Genomic DNA, 23,970 nt, shown 5'->3' with positions numbered 1-23,970 from the left:
ATCCACCAAAATAGCGACCTTTACGTTGGCGGGTGGTAGACTGGGGAATCAAGTGAGGAAGATAATCTTCTAAACAAAAGATAGAAGAGACCAAATTCGAGTCCTACTTGCAAAATCAGAACCTAGGCAGGAAAACAAGAGTTCGGGGATCAAACGCTCTACCCCACCCGTGGAGGATAGCCGCACAATAGTGGTCAAGACAAAGGTAGGTCATATGCGGATCTCTTAAAGACAATGAAGCAGCCGGTAACTCGAGAACAAGCGGGAGAGGTATACTGTCACTCAGGAAGGGAAACAACGAAGAAATATGCATCTGGGTTAAGGGGAAGGAGAAGGCTGAAGACTTTACTAGTATGTTGCGTAACAAAGCTGCAGACCTGCAAATGGACATGCTGACAAGAGATGGAAGGAGGACAGTTGTTCATTTGAAAGACATCGATTTTGATGTACAACTGAACGGGATATCAAAGGCGCTACAGCACTGATAATTGGAGGAACAAACGACTTTAAGCTTACATCAATAAGACCAGCTTTTGGCGAGACAAAAAACGCGACAGTAATCACGACCTACAGAGTGGCGTTGAAATTAACAGAAGCTCGCATACGGATTGGCTGGGTGCATTGCCGTGCGTACATTCGCGTGCCTGAGAACGAATTTTTTCGTTGTTGGGGTTCAGGCCATGTCTCTGAGACATGCAAAGGAAAAGACAGAACCCAATTGTGTTTCAACTGTGGAAGACCGGGCCATAAGAGCGCGCAATGCAACAGCCGATGACATGTGCGATATGCGGATCGGAGGGCCACTGGACAGGAAGATGTGCGCCCCAGAAATGAAGATCTTGAAATTAAACATGAACCACAGTAGAAGAGCACACAACTGCTGGGAAATAGCGATGCAACAGAGAGTAGACATTATTATTGTAGCGGAACCTAACGCGTTCATGATTACTCGGCCCAAATGGATCAGAGATGAGAACACGGTTCCGGAATTGGTTTCCCTTTGATGGGGACACCGGTAGAGACATGCGGATCTGGGGAGATACGGTGATCTTTGCTGTATATCATTCACCGAATACGGGAGTCGCGAGTTTTGTGACCTTGCTTGATGAACTGGGAAATGATATCCGGATATTCAGAGGTAAAAAGATAATATTGGCTAGCAATTTTAATGCAAGTCACCAGAGTTTGCGAATATAGAATACTAGAAGAAGAAAGCCTGTCAGATCACCTCATAATAGCATAAGAGGTCACAACGGAACCAAGACTAGTGAAGTCGGAAAGAGTAATCACCTCGAGGAGTGGGTGTATACGGTTTTCCGAAATGATAGGTGTAAAGGTGGCCGAGATAGTAGATCCAGAAGAATTGACAGCAATAGTCACCGCAGAATGCGATAAGACGAGAGTTCTAGTAAACGTACCAGAAAAAAGACACGCGTACTGGTGGGGACCTGAACTACAATTACTACGTAAAAGAGTCTGGGCATCCAAAAGAGTGTTACAAAGAGCAAATAGACGTGACTGTCAGTCTCGTAAGGACAGTGCCAAAAAGGAGTAAGTGAAAGCCAGATCGTTGTATGCATCAGCTATTAAAAAAGTCAAGACTAAATGTTGGAAGGAATTATGGAGAACATTGACAGGGATCCGTGGGGGAGAGGCTACCAGTTGGTATCAGGAAGATTAGTTCGATGGTTACCGGTGATCGCGGAGGATGAGGTACGTGAATACGTCGAGAAGCCCTTTCCGGAACGAACATCGAACCGACCAAAGAAGAAATAGTAGCTGACGTTATACCGCTGTTTACCATGAAGAAGCTCAAGACTGCTAATAAAAAAAAAGAAGCTACATAAGAGTCCGGGTCCGGATGGCATTCCGGTTGAAGTCGTCCGGATCCTGGTACAGGAAGCTCCAGTTACTATACTAGACGTAATGAATAATATGTTAAAGGGTGATTTTATCCCTACTTCCTGAAAGATATCGCGAATGGTCTTAATACAGAAATATGGGGCTCCGGAGGGCGCAGTACCACATAGATCAATCTGTTTAGTTAACAATCTCTGTAAGTTATTAGAACGAGGCTGAGGAAGAACACTGAAGAGAGAGAGAGAGGTGGCCTTAGTCAACGGCAATTTGGTTTCCGGTCGAGATCAGCCACTGATGAGGTGATGAAAATTGTCAATAATTCGGCGAAAGGAACTTTCGTACGCGTCAAATTCCAGTACATATTGATAATGTCCACAATGCATTCAGTTCTCTCAGTTGGGAGGCTACATTCAAGGTGTTGAAAGAGTCAATGTGCCCGCATACCTGAGAAGACTGATTCAAAGATATCTGCAGGAGAGACTCTTGGTGTACCGTACGGGCAACAATGAGCTGAAATTTAAAGTTTCTAGTTGGTACTCCACGGCTCTATACTATGGAATAGTACTTTTGACGGGATCTTACGCCTACAGTATCCAGAAGGGGTGAACGCAGTAGCGTTTGCCGACAACCCCGCTTTGGTGGTTGCAGCAAAAACAGATGTTGCGAGTGGGGGCAAATGAAGCTTTAGACACGGTAAGTAGATGGATGAAAGCTAGAGGCCTTCGATTTTCACATGGGAAAACAGTGGCTATCTCTATGACGGGTAGGAGAATTGTAGGACCTATACCGATTGTGACCGATGAAGGGCCGATCCAGGCAGTTAAGAGGATGCAAAGTACCTCAGGTTGTGGTTGGACCATAGGAGGTCCTTCATGTTTCACGTCCAGGAAGTTCGGGTAAAACCGAACAAGTTGTTCAAAGCCTGAACAGATTGCTCAGGACTACGACTAGACCGTGGGCTTCTAAAAGGAGATTGTATTCGCACGTAGTAAATTCCACTTTACTGTTCGGTGTACCGATATGGTACAGAGCTCTGAGGTATGATCGTAACAGACGACAACTGGAAAAAGTACAAAGGAGGATAGCCCTGAGAATTGCGTGTGCCTACTCTCGATGTCCACGGAGTCTATATTTGTGGTCGCCGGGGTGTTTTCGCTGCAGCAGTTGGCTGATTCACGGATGAAGATAGACGAAGGTACGAGTAAAGAGGAAGCATATCGGAGCTATTAACAGGAGTGGCAGATAAGGTGGACTGTTTCGCGCAAAGGTGAATGGACGAGATGATTAATATGTGAGATTGGGCCGTGGATAGGGAGGGAATTTAGCGAGCTAAATTACTGGCTCACACAGTTCCTGACAAGCCACGGCTCCTTCAGAGCATACTTGTTTGCGAGACACAGAGCAGATAGTCCGGAGTGTAGGTACTGCAATGAAAGAGAAACGGCAGAACATGTCATCTTTTCCTGTAGTAGATGGGAAAAAGAAAGACGAGAGTGCACAGCAGCAACGAGACAAATTAATCCTGACAATGTGATTAATATAATGCTAATAGGAAATGACCGATTTGCGGTCGTGGCTAATTTTGTCTGTAGAGTGTTACAACAGAAAGAAAATTATGACGCAAGGAGAGTTAGCGAGTCGAATACACAACGGAACCCCGGCAGCCGAGTAGGGTGTCGCAAGGGGGTGAAATGTTTCTCCGCAACATTATAAAAAATGTTTAGAACATATGTTTGATATGATCAAAAATTCAATTAAAACAGATGAAGGAATTAGTGAAGTAGAATTTAAAAAAAATATATAATTAGTGAAGAGAATAAATTGTACAAGGTTCAGAGATGATATCATTTTTTTACATGTGACAGGATATTCAACAGAATATTTCAAAATACAAGATATGAAGAAAAATATGAAATGAAAATGAATGTTTATAAAATTGATGTAATAAGAAAATAAAGCAATGTGCCAATGATTTTTGCACAAAACAGGGAAAAAAATTGAACAAGTAAAACAGTATTAGTGGCACACGGTACAGGTGCCAGTAACAGTATAGGTACCATGTTAGCAGAAGATTACAAATGTGAAAACAAAACAAAAGCAAGAATGTCTAAAAAAAAGCCTTTAATAAAAATAAATAGTTATTGGGTCTAGTGAATAAAAATAAGTAAATAAGTAAAAAATAATAAGTTTTTATCTTCCAAATTTGAAACAATCCTTCAATTGTAGAGAATAAAAATTAAAAGGCAATACTCAACTTTCAGAGTTTACTCTTCCAGAAAGTGAACACTTCTAACATTTTTAATTTTCCATCTTCATTTAATTTGTTGTGAATAAAGTTAAGGCAACATTTCGAATTTTGGGTAAACACTCGATAATTTTTACGCTACGTTATTCGCTTTGCCAAATACCAAATATGCTACGGTATTCGCTTTGCCAAATATGTTTACTTATGTTTCAGTTCATTTAAAGTGATAGTTGATTTTAGGCATATCTGTGAAAAGAAGTATTACAAAGAACGTAGAAATATAAATCTTTCCAAATATAAAGAGTTGTTAAGGTTTAATTTTGAGTGTTGATTTTTTATAAGATAATTTTTTGCCAGACGCTGTTTGTTTATAACACTATTTTATTACTGTATCCTATTGGCTGTGTCTAAGAAAATTACTCGCAGCGAGTTTAATTGTCCGTTATTCGGTCACCCAAAGGCGTTATCTGCGAGTAAACATTCGACGTATGAAGATGTTCTCAAGTGTTTTTTAAATGAATATTACAATTTGGCATTGAAAGCAATCAACAGGTCAGTAAGTTTTTCTCAAGTATCGAAACTTGTGGCACCACAAGTTAAAGCGGTATTTGATAAAGCTTCAATTACAACAGTTACACTTTACAGAATTGTTCGGTTAATTAATGCGTACCATAACAGTTGTCGTAATCTTATAAAGGCGTGTAAGCGGGGAAAAGAAAAGTTCAAAAAGAGAGCTGAGAAATTCAGGCAGAATTCTTTGTTACTATATTATATCTCTGCGTGTAAGTGCAAAATAACTTTAGACAGTAATTGCCAAAAGACTATTTAAGTTTGCGAGTGCCCTGTGAACTTAAATAAATAAACTCCCATGTCATAACCAAGCAGTAGAACGATGCGTCAAGCTTGTCACCGAGGCATCTCATAAGGTAGTTGAATTTAGTTCAAGAGATGGTTTTATAAGAACAACACTTCTATCAAGATCATCAATGCAAAGTTTTTCAAGCAAATCTAAATTCAAACTACCTGAATAAGACAAGTAAAAGACTACATTGCTTACAAACTAAACATTCCAAGTGAAAGAAAATAAACTTTTATTTGTTTCTTTTAAAATATTTCAATTTTGGCTTTTTTATGTTGTTTTTTTAAGTTTAATGTACTAACAAAATATAGTAAAACGTATTATTTTTCAATTTATCCTTACTACATGTTGTCCTACTAAAATGAGCCGATAATTGATTGTACCAGGAGTTCTTATCTCTACTTTATTTTTTGGAAAAAGTAGGAAATTTGTATATTTTTTCAAAGTTTCAGGCTAATGCGCTACCACCAGGTTTAAGATAATATAATTTACTTTTTCTATTTACACATAACTGTTCCAGAGACAAGTTTTCCGTGGTATGAGGACCACATCCTCATGTGCACATCACAGGCCTTCCCACAGAAGGCCTGTCTGGAAGTGACTCTCAGCCTATTGTCACTGTGATCTCGGAGGAGGGAAACGGCGAGGATGGCCTTCCCATATCTGTTGGGTGGAGTACTCGGGACCTAGACCCGGCTGTCTACGTAGAGGAGCTTGATTTAAGTGAAGTCTCCGCTTCTGGCTCAGCGGAAGAGAAGTTCACCAGTGGCCTCGTTAGAGATGGCCTGCGGCGGACTCCTAGGAGACATATTATAGAAAGGGGCGACCTCCCGTGTATTGGTAGTAGTCGAATATTGTCGACAAGAAACGGGTGTGTCTAGCGGCCAGAAGGAAAATGACTAGGGCTTGTTTCCCTGTCCCGAGGGATATATGTATGGCACATTACAAGAAGGCCAAGAAGAACCTTGCATCATGCATTCGAGAGGCTAATCGGAAAGCATGGGATAAGCTAATTGCGGAGGTGAGGCAGTCCATACACTATACTGGTGAAAAGGAGGATGAGACTCAGGATACCTGCTATGCAGGACGCTCAAGAAGTACGAAACATAATAAATGGCCTTTTTCCGGACGGACAAGAGGTAATGACTGACGATGGAGAGATTCCATTCTCTTTTACACGAGTTATTGAATGCAACGTCAATAACCTAAAAACCGAATAATATAGTAACCGAATAATATAGTAATATGGTGCCTTTCTCGGGGGAGAAAGGCACCAGGCCCGGACCGGTTGCCGAATTTGGTGATAAGGGTGGCGGTCCGGGCCGCTCTGGATGTATTTCTTGAGATATATAATGCTTGCCTCGCAGAGGAGGTATTCCCCCACAAGTGGAGTTACCAGCGGCTGGTGTTAGTCCTCATACTGGGGAGGGAGCCGGCGTTACCCTACTCGTACCTGCCGCTGGCCATGATAGACGCCCTAGCGAAAGTGTTTCAGCGTATGCTCCAACGCAGAATATCCGAGGTGGTAGAGAGAGTGGGCAGTCAATACGGCTTCCGGAAGGGGAGATCCGCGATTGATGCGGTGGGCGCTGTGTGCTAGGTTGCGGAGAGAGCTGCGAGGAGCCGAAGGGCGATGTGCGTGCTTGTCACCCTTGACGTGAGAAATGCATTCAACGGCATTTCTCACGTCACTATAATGAGGTCGCTAGTAAAATTCATAATTCCACTGTACATTCGACAGATGAACAAAAATTGAGAATAATCTATACAGAGAAGTACCACAGAGGTCGGTTCTCGGACCGACTCTCTGGCTGTTGTCTTATAATGGGGTCTTCCACGTTCCCCTTCTGCCGGGGGTGACCCTGGTGGGTTACGCGGATGACCTCGCTTTGGCAGTAGAGGTTGACACAGTTTGCGAGGCTACCGTTAAGATATGCGATGCTTATCAAGCCATCAAAGAATGGATGGCGGGGGTTGGTCTCACGCTTGCCCCTGATAAAACAGAGATGTTGGCAATTTCTTTCTTTCAAGAAATTGACCTTGGAGGGAAGACTGCTCGAAGTGAGACTTGCAATTAAATACATCGGGGTCTGGGTCGACAGGAGGCTGCAGTCTGGAACACAGGCCATCGAGGCGGCTGCCAAAGCGGAGAAGGCGGTGAGGTTGGTTGCCGGTCTTCTACCCAGCTGCGGTGGCCCGACTCAGTTGCGGAGAAGACTACCGGCGGGAGTTGCATACGCCACAACGTTGTACGGGGCTGAATTGTGGGGAAGCGTCACTAAGTACGCAAAATATTTAGGACGACTCGAGGCTTCACACAGGAGATGCTGCTATTTACGGATAATCTGCGCTTATCGTAGTTTCTAAGGAGGCGCCCGAGGTCTTGGCTGGCCTTTTATCTATAGACCTGCTGACTGAGCAAACGAAGAGACTGCGGGCATTGGAACCTCTATGTCCTGCCGATAAGAGGAGAATTTCTGCTGATATTGAAGTTGTTAGAAATTTGGCAAAGCAGGTGGGACAAGGGGACGAAAGGGTAGTGGACGCACCGCTTTGTTGGAGATATTAGAAGCTGGTATCGAAGGACTCAAGGCTCGCTGGGTTACTCTTTAACGCAGTTCCTGGCGGGCCATGGAGGCTATAGAGCTTACTTCTACAGATTCTGTTTGGCCCGCTCGGACCTTTGTTCCACGTGTGCTGAGGAGGAGACCCCTCTACACGTTTATTTTAGTTGTACACGATTTGAGAATGAACACCAAGATATGCTGGAAGCCTTGGGCGCAGAGGTCGTGTTTAATCCGAAAGAAACTTAGACAATTATGATGAAAGGACCCCTTGAATGGAAGGCTATAGAGGACTATGTTAAGAAAATGAAGGACAGATTACATGCCTCGGAGGAAGCTCGACAGGGAATTCGACGCTGGAGGGTGCCGGGCCGGACAGGCCCGCGGCTGAACGCTTAGAGAGCCCCCCAACCGTATGGGGGTCGTCTTCGCGCAATGAGGTCACCGGCATCTGATGGCTGTATACTTCCCCTGTCAGAGGTAATGCCCCAAGAACGGTTCCAGAAAGGGGAAGGAGAAAAAAAGGTTTTCCGTGGTATAACACTTCAAAATAATATTTTTTTTTAATTTTCGGCCCACCCTAATAGACGTGCAGTGCCCGGGGAGTGTACATGATGGCAAAATTTGGAAACAAAATGCTATAAAAAGAAAGCTATCAATGTTTAACGGCAGGTTTTGCTTGTTAGGTTACAGCGTTAGGTTAGTTTCATGGCTCCTTACATCCTTTCCACTACCCATTAATGGACAACAGGGGCGATTCAATTTTTTACATTCCAAGGAAAAAATCATTATAGAAAGAACATTTCGATTAAATGAGGTTCCCGATATATTGACGAGTGTAAGGTATCTACAGGAAAATCCCGAAAAAAATATTATGCTGCGCAGTTTTACATAAAGTTGCCAAATATTTAAAACACAATTTTGAGAATACCAGACAAAAATGTGGATGAATATAACGATCACACCGCGGATTCCGGGTTCATTTTATTTGATGAAAATGAGATAAAAACGCTGGAAGAACTAAAACGTCTTGACGTTTTGAGATTATTGAATTTGTAATATCCCTTACCTTTTTCCTTTCTTTGTAAGAACGATAAAAAAAAACAAAGTAAAACGATAAATAAAAAAAATGAAACAAAATTAAAAGTAGAGCAAGTATGGACGAGTAGCGAGTGACTCAGCCAGCGTAAGTATTGCCGAGCCAACCAAAACACCGAGGCGCATCTTGTCAAGCTGAAGTGATAAGTTCAATAAAAAAATCATAACCATTTTTGTCGCACTGCTTCATGGGGAGTGGGGCTAATTTTACGCACGTACCGAAGGCCACCTTATAAGGATCTCATTCATCAAGCTTTACATGCGTGCCATTTAAGCAGCCAGTTTATTGTAAATGTAAAATTTAAAAAAGGAATAATGGGGTTGGTAAAGATAATTCATCTTTATTTATCAAAACTAAAGTAGGCTGGTAATTGTGAGAAAATGTAAGGATCTGAGATAATTACGTCATTTCGTTCATCTCGATTATTTTTTTTTCCCTCGTATTTATCTTTCAGTATTTTCATTAAAAATTCTTCTTTTTCCATTTGAATTTTAATCAATTTTCGCTATTCTGCGAATATTTGGCGTTGCTCTACTAACACTAGTCGCTGCAGTTCTAGCGTAGATAATTCTGATATTTTTTCGGTTTCGTCTGCTTTCAAAACGACGTTTTCTTATTTTCTTCTTTTTAGCTTTATTGCTCCACCGTCGGACGAATCTGGAGTATCAATACGATTTTTCTAATCAACCAACTATAAGGTAAGTCATCACCCACGAGTGATTACTTTTTTTATTCAATAAGCCCATTATATAACAACATGACGCTAGAGTTTGAGTACCATCTTGTGAAGTGCTATGTTTGGAGTATAATATATGGATGTGAAATACGTAAAAGCTGAAAAAAATATGCCAGGAGGCATTTGAAATGTCTGTATGGAGATTGGAGAAGATTAAATAGACAAATTTGAAACTGAAAACATAATGAGAACAGTTAAAAAGAATACAGCCACAAACAGAATAATTAATACAAAAGCCAATTCATATCATATCATCAGATAGGTAATTTCACATCATGAAATTGATAAAAATAATGCTTGAAGGATAAGTCAGAGGTGCAAAGAGAGAGAGAGACTGTAAAAGGATAAAAATTACAAACAATGTAATGGAAAGGGTGGGCCAAAAATAATGCTAGTTTTAAAACTTTAACCAAACACAGAATTTATTTGAAAATCAACAATATTTTTAGTTACACTTATAGCTCATAATATCCAATTACGAGTGGAATATAATGTCAGTCAAATGACCTCCAAGACTCTGCCGACATACCATCACCATTTAGCCATTTACGACATTTCACCATTTAGCTCAGGAATTGTTTATGTAGAGTTTTCATAAACCATTGACTTCAAAAATCCCCAAAGAAAGTAATCATCATATGGTGATAAATTTTATGATCCCAGTGGCCTAGTTTAGTTGGCATGATCAGAAATTGGCGACATGGAAATTTCTCACAAAACAAATTGAGTGTTTCTCGTGAAGTGTGCACTGTCTTGTTGAAACTACAAGTTATACTACCGCCAATCAAGTCTAATCGCATCATCAAAAAATATAGACCAATAACTCCAGACCAAAATAAACACCAAACAGTGACTTTCAGCGAGTATAGTTAAAGCTCATGAAGAGATCGAGGATGTTCTTTTCCAAAATTTAACAATTTTGCAAGTTGGCAGCCATAAAGATGGAAGTTTGCTTCATCACTAAAGATTATTGCGTTAATAAAATCCCTACTTATTACTTGATGCTGCAACACAAAATTAGAAAAAACTATTGGCGCTTAAGATAATCCCTTGGCCAAAGTTTTTGTGTTAATTGTATTTTGTTTGGTAGAATATGCAGATCTTTTGTTAGAACTCTGCTGTGTTCAGGCTATCTCAAGTTCTTGTGAATGATGGTGAGTCTATGTTCTTGGGTATGCTGCAATACTGTTGGGCAGACTTGATATCATCAAGAGACAGGCCAATGCAAGGGTGACCTATTATTTTAGAAGTAAAACAGCACCAGTTTCTTCAATTTTCTCACTAATCACCAAACTGTTGACTCATTCTCTGCGCTTACTCTACCAAATATAATCCAAACTTTACAATGTTTCTGCAAAACATTTACGATACTTGTGGTGAATTTTAATAACAATGTGATTTTCCTTTGTATAGTGAGTGATCCATGGCTACATATCAAAATTAATGTAGATAAAATAAGCAAGCAATAATAAATAATAATAATATTCAAAGTTGACAATCCCTCCAATAATAGCAAGCAATTTAAAATCAGCATTATTTTTGGCCCATCCATTATAAGGAATTTAAACATTTAGCTACAAATAGAGATATGATGCAAGGGACCTGTATCACATCACAGCAGATACTTATATGACAATAATAAAATGTAGGAACAGAAGATTTAAGTAATTCTTAAGAACAGTCCAAATCTGATTAACAACTATAAAAAATTATATTTTTTTTTTTTTTAATTTTATTTTGAAAAATGAAATAGTTTGTCAAAGAACACAATTCATTCAAATACTAAATTTCATTAAATTTCCACAAATATGTAATCATTAAGTGAGAGTTTTAAAAAAAACTCAGATTATAAATTTCTGATTATAAATGACTTAAGTTTTTAAAAATTACCAAACTATCCATATATTAATAGTGACAGCATGTTTACCTTTCAACACCCACTCATTTTTTTTCTTATTTTTATTAACATGGTTTCAAATTAAAGCTACATAACTATTATACAAAATAGTAGAAAATTAAATAACAAATAATACTGCAAGTATTAAAATCCATAAGAAGAATTTGAAAGAAAAGATAAATGAAAAGTGATTTATCAACATTATACTTAAACCTCATTAGTCAACATATCAATTTTTTTCTTTTATAAAAAGTTACAGAGTTCTCTTATCTATTTTTTTAAATTTATTTATTTCAACTGAAAACACTTAAACACATTTGATAAACATAAGTAATAATAATATGTCACGTAAAAAAAAATTAACTAAAAATATTTTAAAACTACAGAATATTAAACGGCTCACTTTCAAATGCTTGTAAAATTTTCTCCCATAAGCCTTACAGAGCTGTAATTATAAGCTCTTTCTTTAGTGTAATATCCAGAGCAGATCTGCTGTTAAAGGTACCAATAATAAAAAAAAATTAAAGTAAATAGAAGAAGAATTTTGGTCACAGTTCTGATAATTTTTGGCTAAAAAATCAACAAACAGTGAATATTTATGTGTGTATTTTTCTGCACATGCTTGTGTAGCGTTATCATGAATAAGATGATAATATTAAATTGGTTTGAAAGTTGTTATAATTGTATTACAAGGTTAACATATTTCACGGTTTTTACTTAGCTCCTATACCAATGGTATTTTTTTGAACTCCCCCATTTTGCGGAGATGTTCTCTTTAGTATAGTGCACTTTAAAATAATTCCTTTTAGTGATAATGTACTTTATAATCAGAGGTATATTTCTCACTTAATGACTTTAATTTTTCTAATTAAAGTACCTGTAAATTCATGTGATACGAGTTTTTTGTACTAGAAATAAAATTAATAACCGTAAGACAGATAAAAAGTTTAGATTGTAGTAAAGAAATGTCCTGATCTCCACAAAACAAGATTCCAGTAACCTCTGTGAAGATGTGCATAAAGATAATGGATTAAACTTTCAAAATACTCATATACATGTCTGGGTGTATTACTTTACTTTACCAAACGGTACCTTTTAGATGGTTAAAACTGGATAGTTTATTAAAACTGCTGATATTATTTCATTGATAGCATACATAACTGTCACTTAACAGCTACCACATGTATGTTATAACCAGGCTACATTTCTATCCAGTATATTTATGAAGTTTAAGTAGCTAAATATTATCATACAAATGCATGATTACATCCAACATTTTCCAGTCAATATGTGATGAAATGACAAAAAAAACAAGATGAAAATTGTCAGTCATGTACCTATGTCTGCAGTACCCAAAAAAAATTAAAAGGTGAAAAATTTGGATGGATTGCAATATACATAAGCAAGACACAGTAACCAGTTAAACAGTGGAATTAAATTTAGATATTCATCTAAAGATTTTAACTTAATGTCTAAAAATAATTTGAATTTCTATTAAGTATAATTGAGTCAAGAATAAAATATATGTGAATATAAGGATTGCTACAGTAATTACTACAAGTTAGCATTCTCACTTTTTTGGTATCTGGGAATTCCTATAAGCCAAATGGTTGCAGAAGTTTGTTTAACACTGTTACGAGGTATTCCATTTTAATTCAACAAATGATCAGTGCATCACTATTTTTGATTTTGTTGATATTTGGTATATGATAACTACCCACCTTGTAGCGGCCAAAGATACTTTTTTATATTAAATAATTTTTTTTCCTTGAGTAATAGACTATTTTCTAACTTGCCAACAGGTAAAAACAGCCATTTTCATCACTTTTTCCATGATCTGTAGCATTCTTATTTTACACAACACAGAGGGTCAAAAAGGGCTTTTTGGAAAGAGTAATGATGGAAATTCATCTTAGTGTACTCAAAATTAATTTTTTACATAACTAAATCTTGTAATGTTTACTGAAGTTACATTTACAAATCATTTTTTTCTCAAATTTTGGGCCCAAAATAAATAATAAAGGGCTTAGGGTAACAGGCCTGTTTTTTTAATTTTTAACTCTTAGGTACTAGTAGTACTTATAAAAAAAAATTGGACTGTTACCAAGGGTTCTTCATTAAATAAAAAAAAATGGCTGCCAAATCGTAAGATTTTGAAAATGGTCACATTTTTGGAGCCCAAAAACCAAATGTGGGACAGGTGGCAAAAATCTCAAATGTTTACAGCAGTAAGTACTTTTTATGTACTTTAAAACCACATAAAAATTATTTTGTAACTCAAGGGGTTGACAAGTTATGAAGCCAACAAAACCACTGTTCCTTCTAACCATAAACAACGTATCCAAAAATACTGATGTTATGTACTTTGTTCAGATTATAAAAATGACAACTCAATAGAATGAATAAATTGATAATTAATAAATAATCGATTACAAAATGATAATTCAAATACATAACAAGTTGTTCAATTCACTTTTACTTTATTTTACTGCTAACTGAAGTTATGAATAAATCTTGCACTTTTTGATAACAAATTTAACTAATATAACCTTAGTGCTCCTGCCATTTTTTTATTGAGTAGTTTCTTTTTTCTTGTTCATCTTTGGTGTAATGTTGTGTCCTCTTCCAGTAGTTGATAAAAAAATCTCTGAAGGTATAAGAATCTTTAAAATATTTTCCAGTTGAACCCATGACTCATTATCCCTCAATAATTTCTTGAATGAAGTACTAAGACCCTGTGGATAGAAAAAGTGTATTCAATATTCCTCTTAATTTCATGTATTTTGACTTTAATGACTTTGTCTAACCACCACTTGCCATCATATCCACAGCAGACATGAGTTTTACATTTTGGCTTTGGTAAAACCAAAATTAGAAACACTAATGTCCTTGTGTACCAATACTATTGTAAATGTTTCCAATTCAGAACTCGGCTGGACTTTCAGAACACATTACTGACTTGTTGGAACATAACTGTGAAAAGTTATTGTTTCTGGGACTGTTGTGATTATCTGATAACTGGGGTATTCTTCAGTCTCTTGAACATCTTAATTAGAGCAGGAAATAAATGTTACATTTTTAATACTGCCTTTGCAATAATGGTGCATTTCAGAAGATGTAACAACTTGACTGTTGACTATCCTTTGAAGGCTTGCTTTACTCACAGTCCTTTTTACAGTTCCACCAATACCATCACACGGTCCTTTTCCATGGCATGAGGCAAAATTGCCATTCAGCTGCAATTTCAAAATCTTGATGGTAGCACAAATTTATGAATTTTTTTTTGTTTTTATACTGGGCTGAGGGGCCATGAAAAAAATAAAAAAGTTGTTTAACCTGTGGTAACAGTGTTTTTACTTATTTATAAGTGCTTTTGGAAGCAGAAGAACAATGTAGTATTATTTTGCTTCAAATACTCACTAATCACACAGTAGGTTTGGCTTTTTAATTTTCCTTCTTTTTTAAAATATATGAGAAATGGATATACTGTGGCATAAGTTTTTGTGACCAGTGATATGACTGGACTTCATCCTGTACCACAAAAAAAAAAATTATGAGAGAAGTCTCCCATTACAATACATTCACCCTCCAACAAGTTTTCCTTTTAATTTCGAGGAAACTAGCTTGTTTCTTTGCAACAAAATGATACCCTTTTAGATTACTTAAATTTTCAGTAAGTTTACATAAGTACTCTTGAAATGGAAAAATTTGAGTAGTTAGTTTACAACAATTAACAGAAACCCACTGTTTGAAGATAATTTCAGAATTAAAATCATCCCAGCTCTCTTGCAGTAATCTGAGCACTTCATTAGTGCCTGAACATTTTTCACACTGTTACAGCATGCACGTTTTATTTTCTGTATTACATACCATGGTTGAAAGGAGAATTTTATGATCAAATTTCATTTTTTGAGCAGATAACATGAGTTTTATATTTTGATGGGTGACACAGACACAGAGTGAGTACCTGACCCACCAGCTAGAACATAAAATTTAGGTCTTAAATCAGCAAATTTTGAAAAACCAATTTTTAAATTATGTGTTTCTTTGAAGGCTGTGTACAAGTCTTTTAAGTTAAGATAAGATAAGATAAGATAGGTCTTTTTTTGAATATTAATTTTCTTCCAGTCAGCTTGTCTTACACAGATATAATCCTTCTTGCCTGGTATCATTTGGCTGAGCTCATCATTCTGGTAAAAATCTTGGACACATTTAATAACATTTTCATCAATTATGTGACTGGGTTTCTCTTTGCTGATTTTTGGCAAGATTCCACTTGTTTTTAACTAATTGTTTGGGCTAAATACTGACTAACACTATACTAATTTTGAATTCTTTGAATGCTGCAGCTGCTTGGTAATAAACCTAAAATATTAATTTTTTCCTAGGTTGATGTAACTGTTTTCATTTTATTCATTATTTTAATGATTAATTTTTCAAATTCCCAACCTAAATCAGCATAATTTTGTGGTATTAACTGGTTTCTTCTGCAGAAGTATTTAAATCAAAGGAATCGTTTAATTTACTGGTCTGACTATGCTATTTTTGTAACTTTTTTTTTTTAAATTGCTTTCTTTGTGCTGCTTGATAATTTTTTAACTTTAATGGGGGGAAATGCCAAGAGCTGAAAAAGCTTAACTAAAAAATTAACTTATTTAACACTAGACTATAACACATTGAGGCTCAAATATGTCTTGATATTCCAGTTCGCTTTCTGTATCATCTTGTGGTTTTTGTGTTTTGTTTAAGCATTTTGCACATAGTGCTCTGCCTGGAATTAATTATATATTTGGATTGCTTGTTGAAAGTGTCAAAGATAGTTCTCAAAGAGATTTCTTAATCAGTTTAGTGTGACAGCTAAATGGGTCAGAGCAACTTTTCCCATTAATATAAAAATATTTATCTACATATTAGATTTTATGAAAAGTACAGATATTTTTTGTTTCACTACATCCACTTCTTAAAGATAACAATGTTATTTGCTGTTCTGTAAACTCAAAAATATCGTGTAATACTGAAGTCAATTTGTGACATAATGTTTCAGTGTGAATGGCAATTGAACACTCCATAATCCATTTTTATGAAATTCAAGGGTTCTTACAATAACAATATAATTAGTATGAATTATAAAACTACCAATTACACCTCACTTTGTCTTATTGCAGTTTCTCTGCAGCTAAAATTAAAATTTCTGATTAATAAAAATAAAAGATTTTGCATAAAAGAAAAGTTCACTGGCAATAAAATTACTTTATAAATAAATTTACATTACTTAACCACAGTGTTAACATTAGCAACAATACAACATATCACACTGAAATCAAAACAGTAACTGAGTCTTCTACAATGTTTACATTCAGGATTACGCAAGCATTCATGTCTATTCACTTTCATGTTTTAATATGAGTTTGTGTGCGAGTCATACTTTAAGTAACAAACTATCTAGAATATAATCTAGCTCATTATAGACATATCAAAATATTTTGTATAATCGACCTAGATTATTATCTGGAAAAATACATGCTATGAATTTTTGGATCATTGTTCACGGGTAGAAGGAACAGTGTTTTTAACGGTTTTGATGGCTTCATTACTCATCTAACTCCTTTGAGTAACAAAATAAATTTTATATGATTTTAAAGTACTTACTGCTGTAAAAATTTCAGATTTTTGCTACTTATCCCATATGTAGTTTTTGGACTCCAAAAATGGGCATTTTCAAAATCTTAATCTTGGCAGCCATTTTTTTAATAAAGGACATTTGGTAACAGTCCAATTTTTTTGTAAGTACTACTAGTGCCTAAGAGTTAAAAGATATAAAATTTGGGTAGACTAAACCATATTTTCCATGCTATTAACCATATGTAAAATGGATAATCATCACGTTGCAAGGAGTGCTGTCAGTCATTTTCAACAGCTGATTATTAAGGTTAGTTAATGGTTTATTCCTCACTCCACAAAACTTTAACCTTAACTGTAACTCTACTATTAAATTCAACAATAAACCTTAAATTTAACCCTAATCTCTTTCCACAGAACTTTAACCTCAGGTCACCATAACAAACAAAACTGATTGCTGACAAGAGTAATGATAACATGGCACATATTTTGACCTTTCACAGGTCACCTGCGGTCCAAACCTGATTTCTTACACTTGTCTTGTGATTTCCTGATCCTAAGTATATCTACTATGTTATATTAAAATATGAACAACACTGAATTGCTCAGAATTACATTATTTTTGTAAAAACATATTAAAAATTGTTCAAAAGACCAACAGACTCATGAACACTCAATAGTAGTATGCCTGTGGCTAAGAGTTTTGAATTCAATAAAACTTTATTTAAATTTATGGTGACCTTAAGAATGGTACTACCAACTCTGCCTTTTATCTAATCTATGGTTTTATATTCTTCTCTTACTATTTCTTACACTGAAAATATTAAATTACAAAGAAACATTCAGAAGTAATCTTCAATTGATATTTTAAGGACTTGTTCTCTGAGGCTCATTAGTTTTGTAACTGAAATATATTCAATTGAATAGTATGACTTTTTCACAAGAAAAATCTATATTTAGATAATACAGTTGTATTTAGATAAGATTAGACAATAAAGATTATCTTTAACTAAACAGCATCTCATTAATTATATAAGTTCAAGATAAGATGTTTGAATGACAGTAATAACTGATCTACAATTACTGATTAGGACATTTAACACACTTTTTTAGAAATGTTATTATAGAAAACAATTCAGTTTTTTTTAATTCTTGTTTATTACATAGTCTGTCAGTTTGGTATAACACAAAACTAGACAAAAAGCAATAAATTAAAATGATGAAATGTATGGGACTTATTTTGTTTTCAATGGTATTTAACTAATTATTAAATAGAAATAAGGTAAATTGGATTATAAATAGCATACATTACAAAGCTTACTTAAAAACAACTGCAAAATGTGAGAATAAATTTAATCATAAATCAAACCGAATGGGGTAATCATAGTTGTTTAAGGTTAGCAGCAAATTCATGTCATGTTAACATGTAACTTTCATGGAAGTACTAAAGAATCCAATACTATTAATGACTGTGCTGGACAATTCGTATATTATTTGAGTGAAAATAAAATCAAGTTTAAAAAATTTATACACCACCAGCAAACTCGTTTTACTAAACTTGCTGTTACGTTTTTTCTCACCAACCATGAGCATAACTATTAAACAAAACACTAACAATGAAATAACGCACGTAAATTGCAAAATCTTTCATCACTGTGTTTTGTCAGACTAGTCTCGGATTCAAAATCTAAACACCATTTCAATCTGACTTGCTAGAAACTAATAAATCCTTGTTTACAAAATGTTCTAACTTACCGTGATAAGGTTTTATTAATGAATGTTCTCTTTTCATGTAATCGTTTGTATTCCATTCTGCATGAGCATAAAATATAGTTACACTTAAACAAGTAAAGAAAATTCTTATTAAAATGGTGTTAAATTCGCTCATTTTTCAAACAACCAACACGTTCGACCCAATATAGACTAATCACTCTTTGAGGTTAGCCCATGTACTCCAAACCTTCATCATTATTTAACAGTAGCAGCCTTCTACTTCCACCCCAAGGACGCCTAACCGTTGTTGCAGTGAATCAAGTTTCACTGAAGTCTTGATTAAGAATAATTTCAATATAAATAAGTAATATTAAGTCAACAATATTATTAAGTTATAATTGTATTATAAACTGCAGATTCTGAAATTCTATTTTTTTTTTCTTTGTTAAAAGGAACTTCAATATTTCCACAGGTATTTTGTAACTGAATATTTTATGTTGGTATTCTTGTACAGCAGACGACTGAGTCATATGAGTAGTCAAGAAGGCAAGAATTGTTTATTATGCTCACGACGGGTTTTATTTTTAAAATGAATTATTTCTTTTCAAGGTGATAAGTGAGGGCCGTTATTCCAAAAATTCTACCATGATTCCTTCAAAAAAAGTTGTTTTACTTGCCTGCGGATCATTTAATCCTCCAACTAATATGCATCTCAGGATGTTTGGTAAGTACGATTAAAACTATTCGCAGAACATTGCTTGATGATGCAATTAGTTATATGTTGCTTAATTATAAGTTTCACGCATTGGGTCATTTGAATATTACCATGCTCTGTTCGTTATTTAGTCGTCAGAAGATGTGGCCTTCTGTGGTATTTTCTCTAAATCACTTGAATTTTGTTACCTTTATATTATTTATTTTTATTCATTACAATAGACAAACCATGTAGATAACAGAATTTAATAATTGCATCTTTCAGAGCTGATTAGTAACCCTTTTTTGAGTATAAAATGTGTGCACTGTTAGTTGCACACATTTTAAAAGATTTTTGTTTGGTAAATCCCTTTAGTATGTGATCAAATAACAGTTTTCATCAGCTTTAATATAATTATTTTTTTAATATCAGTTTCTATAAAATATATTTTTAAAAGTGTGTTGATGTCATTCTTTTTTATGTAATGTGTATAAATTTGCATGTTCTGGTTAACATCTTTGTAGTTCTGTTTTATTGATATGATTTGCAAAAGTTGATTCTATTGTACATACTGCTTGTACATGTTCTTCATACCTGGATGACTACACTCACATTCATCCATAAAAACAAGGAATATATTCTTGCATTATACATCACAGAATTAGCATTAGTAAATCACCAAGTTGAAGCAGTACTTACATAAAAAGATATTTAACAGAACATTCACATTTTATGTATAGCAAAAAAATAACAAATTCCTAAGTACATTTAAGCAGTATAAAAATTACAAAACTGTCAAAAACATCATATTACCCAAACAAACACAAATATATAAATTGAATGTTTTATTCACCTTGCTATTGATAGTAAAGGAGTTCCGGATTGCTTTTTAGATGAATATTCAGTTCAGTTTATTCATGTACTCGAAAATAACATGAATAACAATACTATCTGTTTCTCCACTACAGAAAGGTATAATTATTCTGGGAAGGAACTTTGGAAGAAAAATCCCCATCAATTTGATGAGGTGTTTAAAAATATTTAATAGTTTTAATGTGCTAAAAAAGTCAGTATAACATAAATATATATATATATAACAAAAAATTATAAATATATAATAAAAAATATATATGTATATATTATTATAATAACACTATAAAATTATAATTCAGAACATTACACTTATACCAATATAAAGCATATGTGCTTAATTATACAATATAATATAATGCATTACAATGATATATTAAAAAAAGTAATGAAATGTGACTAAAAAAAAAATTGAAAAAAGATAGTATATTTTTATAAATTGAAAATTGCTATCTCTAATTAAGACAATACAGTGTAATAATATAAAAATATAACTTCCTCATTTCATATACAGTAAAGAATATGTGTGTAATGAGTATTATAGGTCTGATAAAACCCTGTTCTTCTGGACTTAATTGAATGACAGTCTGGTAATTTCATATAGCCTGTGGTCACAAGTGTGAGTTAAAAATACAAGGTCGAGTTCAAAAGTATGGGCTGATTTATAACAGGCAACAGTTGAAAAAATGGAAAATTCATATTAACGTAATAGACGATTTACCTCTTAGATGGCACCACTGAACGCTATATTAAATAAGAAAATAAATACAGAAAAAAAAAAAAAAATAATTGGACTAATTTAAGAATAAATTAACCTTTCTCATGTTATAATTATATGCTTGTAATTATAAATATAATTAACCAAAGTTAACCTATGCTTGCTAACCTTGACTAGCAAGCATAGGTTATGTTTGGTTAGATTATATTTATAATTTTGGTATTAATTAAATAAAAAATTCCAATTATTCTTAAACAAGTACATTTATTCATTCTTTTTTGTATTTATTTCCTTATTTCAATGTAGCGTTTCAGTGGCGCCAACTAACTACAGCGGTAGATCGCCTACTACATTAATATCGAAATATTTATTAATGCTTTCAAATACTTGCATTTTTTCTTTATTTTTCTACATCATCGCAATTTTGTTCCAAGCCCTTTTGATTTCATGAAACAAGCTTCTTCAAACCGTAAAATTCTGTCGCTTGGAATTGTAGTTCATTTTGAACCAAGATTTACAACTGTTCACTTTCCTTGAATCATCGAGACACAAGCCACTTTTTGAGCTCTAGGAAGAGATTGTAGTCACTGGGCGTGAGAATATGTAAAACAAATTGTTAGGGATGTAGGATGTAGAGGGTATACTGAAATAAAACGACTAGCACTAGATAGGGAATCTTGGAGAGCTGCATCAAACCAGTCAAATGACTGAAGACAAAAAAAAAAAAGGGCGTGAGATCAGGAATGCAAGGGGATGATCAAAAATCTCCAGTCCGAATTTTTTAATTGTTTTTGTTGTGTGTGCATCAATGTGTGGATGTGCGTCATGAAGAAGAACAGGAAATGTGTGTCGTGGACAAGAGATTAGGAAATCTCAGTATTCCCTGTCGCTGGTTTTAATTGGTATGACGCAATTTAGTAAGTGTTTCACAATAGATGTGATGTTATGGATGTTCCAGGTTCCATGAAATCAATCAAAAGCACACCCTTTTGTTCCCAGTATACAGGTGCCATGATTTTTCTTCAAGACGGCTTGTTTGAATTTTTTCAGTTTCGGTGAACCGGAATGATGCCACTGCATGGATCGTTGTTTTGTCTCAGCATTAAAGCACAGAATCCATGTTTTGTTACCAGTCACAGTAAAAGAAAAAACTCTCATCTCCCTTTTGGTTAAGTGGTTGCGAAAAGCATGTGAAAATGTCATTCTGTGATCTTTGTGAGCACTAGTCAACATTTTCATCACTCATGCACATGTTTATGATAACTTCCACAAGAAACAATAATGTGCCCAACAATATTGATTGATAGATGAAAATCTGATCTGGATCCTTTAGCAGTTTTATTCTTTATTTTTCAGGAGTGCTGTCAGTTGTAAGCTATTCCAAACATACAGTACCTGATGCTCACCTAAAACAGAGACCATTATCATCAATTTTATGTCTAATTACTACCATACATTTCATCTTTTAATTTTCAGTTGTAATGTACAAACCCCTTCATCATTCACTCTTTTTTTTGTCTTCAGTCTTTGACTGGTTTGATTCAGCTGTCAAAGATTCCCTGTCTAGTGCCAGTCGTTTCATTTTGCTATACCCTCTACATCCTACAAATTGCCTGCACAAGTTTTCCCATCTACCTGCCCCTCCAATATCAAGGCAACTATTCCAGGATGCCTTAATATGTAGCCTATAAGTCCGTCTCTTCTTTTAACTATACTTTTACAAATGCATATTTTTTCATCAATTTGCTGCAACACCTCCTCATTTGTCACATTATCCATCCATCTGATTTTTATCATTTTTGTGGAGCACCACGTTTCAAAAGCTTCTAATCTTTTCTTCTCAGTTACTCCAATTATCCAAGTTTCACTTCCGCATAAAGCTACGCTCCAAACGTATACTTTTAGAAATGTTTTCCTGATATTTAAATTAATTTTTGATGCAAGCAAATAATATTTCTGACTGAAAGCTCGTTTCGTCTATGCTATTTGGCATTTTATATCACTCCTGCTTCATCCATCTTTAGTAATTCTTTTTCCCAAATACCAAAATTCTTCTACCTCCATAACCTTTCTCTTCCTATTTTTATATTCATTGGTTCATCTACATTATTTTTACTACATTTCTTTACTTGTTCTTGTTAATTTTCATGCAGCAATTATTGTGTAGGACTTCATCCATGCCATTCATTGTTTCTTCAAAATCTTGTTTACTCAGCTAGAATTATTATATCATCAGCAAATCGTAGCATCTTTATCTTTTCACCTTGTACTGTTACTCTGGATCTAAATTGTTCTTTAACATCATTAACTGCTAGTTACATATAAAGATTAAAAAGTAACGGGGATTGGGATCATCCTTGTCGTATTCCCGTTTTTATTACGGCTTCTTTCTTATGTTCTTCAATTATTACTGTTGCTGTTTGATTCCTGTAAATGTTAACAATTGTTCTTCTGTCTCTGTACTTGAACCCTACTTTTTAAAATACTAAACATTTTATTCCAGCCTGCTTTAACAAATGTCTTTTCTAGGTCTATAAATGCCAAGTATGTTGGGTTGTTTTTCTTTAATCTTCCTTCTACTATTAGTCTGAGCACTAAAATTGCTTCCCTTGTCCCTATACTTTTCATGAAACCAAATTGGTCTTTTCCTAACACTTCTTCCACTCTCCTCAATTCTTCTGAACAGAATTCCAGTTAAGATTTTTGATGCATGAGTAGTTAAGCTAGTTGTTTTGTATTCTTCACATTTATCTGCAGGTATCCCATCTATCCCACGAGCCTTTCTGTCATTTAAATCTTTTAATGCTCTATTAAATTCAGATCTCAGTATTGTATGTCTCTTTTCATCCTCTTCTTCCTCTGTAACACCAGTTTCTAATTCATTTCCTTTGCATAACTCTTCAATATATTCCACCACTTATCGACCTTTTCTTTCGTATTATAAATCGGTATACCATCTTTATTTAACATAATTAGATTTTAATTTATATTCCACAAAATTCTCCTTAACTTTCTTGTATGCTTATTCTATTTTACCAATGATCATTTCTCTTAACACTTCTGAAGACTTTTCTTTAATCCACTCTTCTTTTGCTA

The 23,970-nt window shown here is 34.8% G+C and overlaps 2 protein-coding genes across 7 annotated transcripts in view; one reads left to right on the top strand and one right to left on the bottom strand.

Moving 5' to 3' along the window:
- The window catches only part of LOC142330576 (vesicular integral-membrane protein VIP36), a 59,303-nt gene extending 40,386 nt beyond the window's left edge, over window positions 1–18,917 (bottom strand). Inside the window, exon 1 of the mRNA XM_075375961.1 lies at window positions 18,635–18,917. Coding sequence (XP_075232076.1) covers window positions 18,635–18,767 — 133 coding nt within the window. The 5' untranslated portion in view covers window positions 18,768–18,917. The remainder of the gene's footprint in view (window positions 1–18,634) is intronic.
- A 195-nt stretch (window positions 18,918–19,112) lies between these two features.
- Nmnat (nicotinamide mononucleotide adenylyltransferase) overlaps window positions 19,113–23,970 on the top strand; it is a 70,550-nt gene continuing 65,692 nt past the window's right edge. For all 6 annotated transcript variants that reach the window (XR_012757811.1, XR_012757810.1, XM_075375948.1 and 3 more), the window contains exon 1: window positions 19,113–19,316. Coding sequence is in view for 4 of the 6 variants with exons in the window: in XM_075375948.1 (XP_075232063.1) it covers window positions 19,238–19,316 (79 nt within the window). In the remaining 2 variants the exon portion in view is untranslated. The remainder of the gene's footprint in view (window positions 19,317–23,970) is intronic.

Source organism: Lycorma delicatula, chromosome 1, assembly GCF_047948215.1.
Source record: "Lycorma delicatula isolate Av1 chromosome 1, ASM4794821v1, whole genome shotgun sequence".
Taxonomy (NCBI): Eukaryota; Metazoa; Arthropoda; class Insecta; order Hemiptera; family Fulgoridae; genus Lycorma; species Lycorma delicatula.
Note: the sequence above shows the minus strand (reverse complement) of the source record. Positions and strands in the feature narration are given on the sequence as shown.